The sequence below is a fragment of the Crotalus tigris genome, unplaced genomic scaffold, assembly GCF_016545835.1.
Source record: "Crotalus tigris isolate CLP2741 ecotype Arizona unplaced genomic scaffold, ASM1654583v1 scf7180000024129.37172, whole genome shotgun sequence".
Lineage (NCBI taxonomy): Eukaryota > Metazoa > Chordata > Lepidosauria > Squamata > Viperidae > Crotalus > Crotalus tigris.
In genome coordinates this window covers 12,891-15,714 of record NW_024100403.1, presented here as the reverse complement: position 1 = coordinate 15,714, position 2,824 = coordinate 12,891, and the positions used below count along the sequence as shown (strand labels likewise).

General features: G+C 40.6%; 1 protein-coding gene across 1 annotated transcript; it reads right to left on the bottom strand.

Annotated features, from left to right (window-relative positions):
• Positions 1-343: 343 nt before the first annotated feature.
• Positions 344-1,827, bottom strand: LOC120298777 (vomeronasal type-2 receptor 26-like). Its single transcript, XM_039322811.1, has 2 exons — positions 961-1,827; positions 344-349 (listed from the first exon to the last, which is right to left on the bottom strand). Exons 1-2 carry the CDS (start codon positions 1,792-1,794, stop codon positions 344-346), a joined length of 840 nt encoding a protein of 279 aa, XP_039178745.1. The 5' UTR covers positions 1,795-1,827.
• Between the last annotated feature and the right edge of the window lie 997 nt (positions 1,828-2,824).

Below are 2,824 nucleotides of genomic sequence, written 5' to 3'. Positions count from 1 at the left end.
GGAAAAAAGAAGAAAAGCTATCCCCCAGTCAACCTCCTCTTCCTTTTTAATGCCTCCCCAAGCACCGTGCCACACCACCAGCCACCGTGGAGGCTGTTGGGGGCTCCTAACCTCCACGTCGAATCCGCAGAACTCCAGCAAACCCTCCCAGCCAGAGCCAATCCCACCCCAACTCCCCTCTCCGCTACACATGTATGAGTTGGGTTTATTTGTTTATTAAATAATTATACAAATATTTATACATTTCAGAAAGGAGGGGAAAACGATACAAAAAGGGAGAAAATGATCCATATATACACATTCATAAATGATGGTCAATCTCAGGTTATTTGTTGCCCTTCTGTTAGATCTGCAAAAAAAAAATGATCTTAGTTAGAAGAAACATTTGCATCTTCAGATTCAGTGGTTGCTATAGGGATGTTCTGATAAAAATTTCCACGGTCATTATGAGCCGCAATCCTTATATCTCCATTTGCCTACCAAACAGTCTCATCTATCTGGAAACTGATTTTACTCTATTGTAACTAAAATGAGACATGGTGCATTGCTATTGGTTTCTTTGGGAATAAGAAGAATACCTCCTCCCCATGTGCATGTTGCTCTCTTCCTTCCATCTTTCTCAATTTTAAATCAATGTTAATGCTACTATTTATTATTTTAATCTTTTGTTTTCTTTTGTCTGGGTTGTAAGCTGCCTAGAGTCATCCCTAGCCAAGATGTGCAACATTTAGATTTAATAAAGAAATAAAAAAACAAACATTAAATGATCGAAATCTATTAATCAAGCCTACTAAATGACATTTTTGAAAAATAATAGATTTGTAAAAGTCATTTTTTTCTATTTTATTTTGACATCAAATGTCCTTTGGTGTTCAGATCTGGCCTAAAAATAATAATATAGCACTTGGGGATGAAGATGCAGCCCAGCAATCCAGCACTGGAGGCCAAGATGGAGAAGACCTGCACAGCCACCATGTACTTTCCTTTGTTATTCAGGTAGGCTGGCACAAAGGACACCCAGACACTGCAGAAGACCAGCATGCTGAAGGAGATCAGCTTGGCTTCATTGAAGGTCCCAGGGAGATTCCTGGACAGAAAAGCCACTATGAAACAGACAGCAGATAGGAAGCCCATGTATCCGAGGGCAATATAAAACATGGTGACAGCACCTTCACTGCATTTTAGGATGATCTCTCTAGGTTGGGAGTACATGTCAGAGTCAGGGAATGGAGGGGAAGTGCCCAACCAGATGCTGCAGATGACAACTTGGAGACCAGAACAAGAAAAGACAATGGAGTTGGCCAAGCTCTTCCCCAACCATCTCTGCACTTTATTCCCTGGTTTTGTGGCCAAAAAGGCTAACACAACTGTGACTGTTTTGGCAAAGATTGAAGAAATGGCAATTGAAAACATAATGCTGAAGGTTGTTTGTCGGAGGAGGCAGGTCACTCTCCTTGGCCGGCCAATGAACAGAAAGGAGGTCAAGATGGAAAGCAGGAGAGAGGCCAGGAGAATGTAGGAGAGGTCCCGGTTGTTGGCTTTGACAATTGGTGTTTCCATGAATTTAATGAAGACCCACAAACTAAAGCCTGTGATTAAAGAGAGGAACAAGACAATGAAAGTCAGGATAATCCCCAGATTTTCCTTATAAGAAAGATAGCTTTTAATCTTGGGGATACAGTGAACTCGATTGATGTTTGGATGTTGATCTTCTGGACATTTGGTACATTTGTCTGCATCTGAAAAAGAGCAAGAATAGTTTCTCCCTTTAACATGCCCTTTAATGAAAAGCATTGTTTGTGTAAAATAGTTTTTGGTGTGAACATCTATAAAGATATGTAAAGATGAAGTCAATGTGTTTCTTCATTTCCCTCCATTTAGAAATCTCAATATTACTTTTCTTTTTTTATGTCACCATTTCACCAATGAACTTGTTAAGAGAGAAGGAGGGAAGAAGAAAGGATTCAAGGAAGGAAGGCAGTTTCACCATTTTACCTTTCCACTGCTGAACCTTTTTAAAACTGAAGCTCTGCCTTTTGTCAGTGCCTTAAGGCACCAATGAGATCCAGCCCACAATGGAATGAAATATATGTGAAGGTTCACTTAGCATAGCTTATGCCAGCTGAAGTGGATAAATGCTACTTTTGCCATGGAGAAAGAAACGTTAGGTGGAGTGGCCCTTAACGATGAGCTGGATATGGAGTGAGGACATCAAAATGCATTCCTCATTTTTTTTGTTATCAGAAAGAGGAACATCTTCCAATAAGATCAATAAGGAACTTTGGCTCAACCCTAACTCACAATTCCTCTCCTCCCCTCCCCCATCCTCTTCTCCTCTCCAAGACTTTGAAAATAACTTTAAGAGGAGAACCTCTGCAATGTCAGCCTTAGGAAGTATAAACCCAGGAGTCACCTGAAGCTGACCAAAAAGGGCACCCCTTGAGCAGATGGCACAATCAAAAGAGTATAACATAGTGCTACCAACTCCCACACACATACACTCACACACCCAGCAAGTAGAATGAGGAGCACATCAAAGACACTCTGTGAGAATCCTTTAGCAAAGAAAGAAATCCTTTGATTAAAGGCAAGTAGCTACAACCTGAAACTGTGGTTGTCCAAAGTGCCCACTAGACATGGACTCTTGCCAGAATTTGGTCAATCCTCTTCCAAAGATCCAATCAAAGTTTAAATATTATATTCTGGAATCTGGAGACTCTCACTGTTCGGAGCAATGAAGGAAATAGTAATTTGAAACATGGAAGATGTGTTGTAAAAGATAAAGAGCAAGAGATGCCATCTCTCTCACAATATTCAGCCCTCA

Coding starts and splice junctions, on each gene's coding strand:
- LOC120298777 (XM_039322811.1), bottom strand. CDS start 1,794: ATGCTTTTCATTAAAGGGCATGTTAAAGGGAGAAACTATTCTTGCTCT.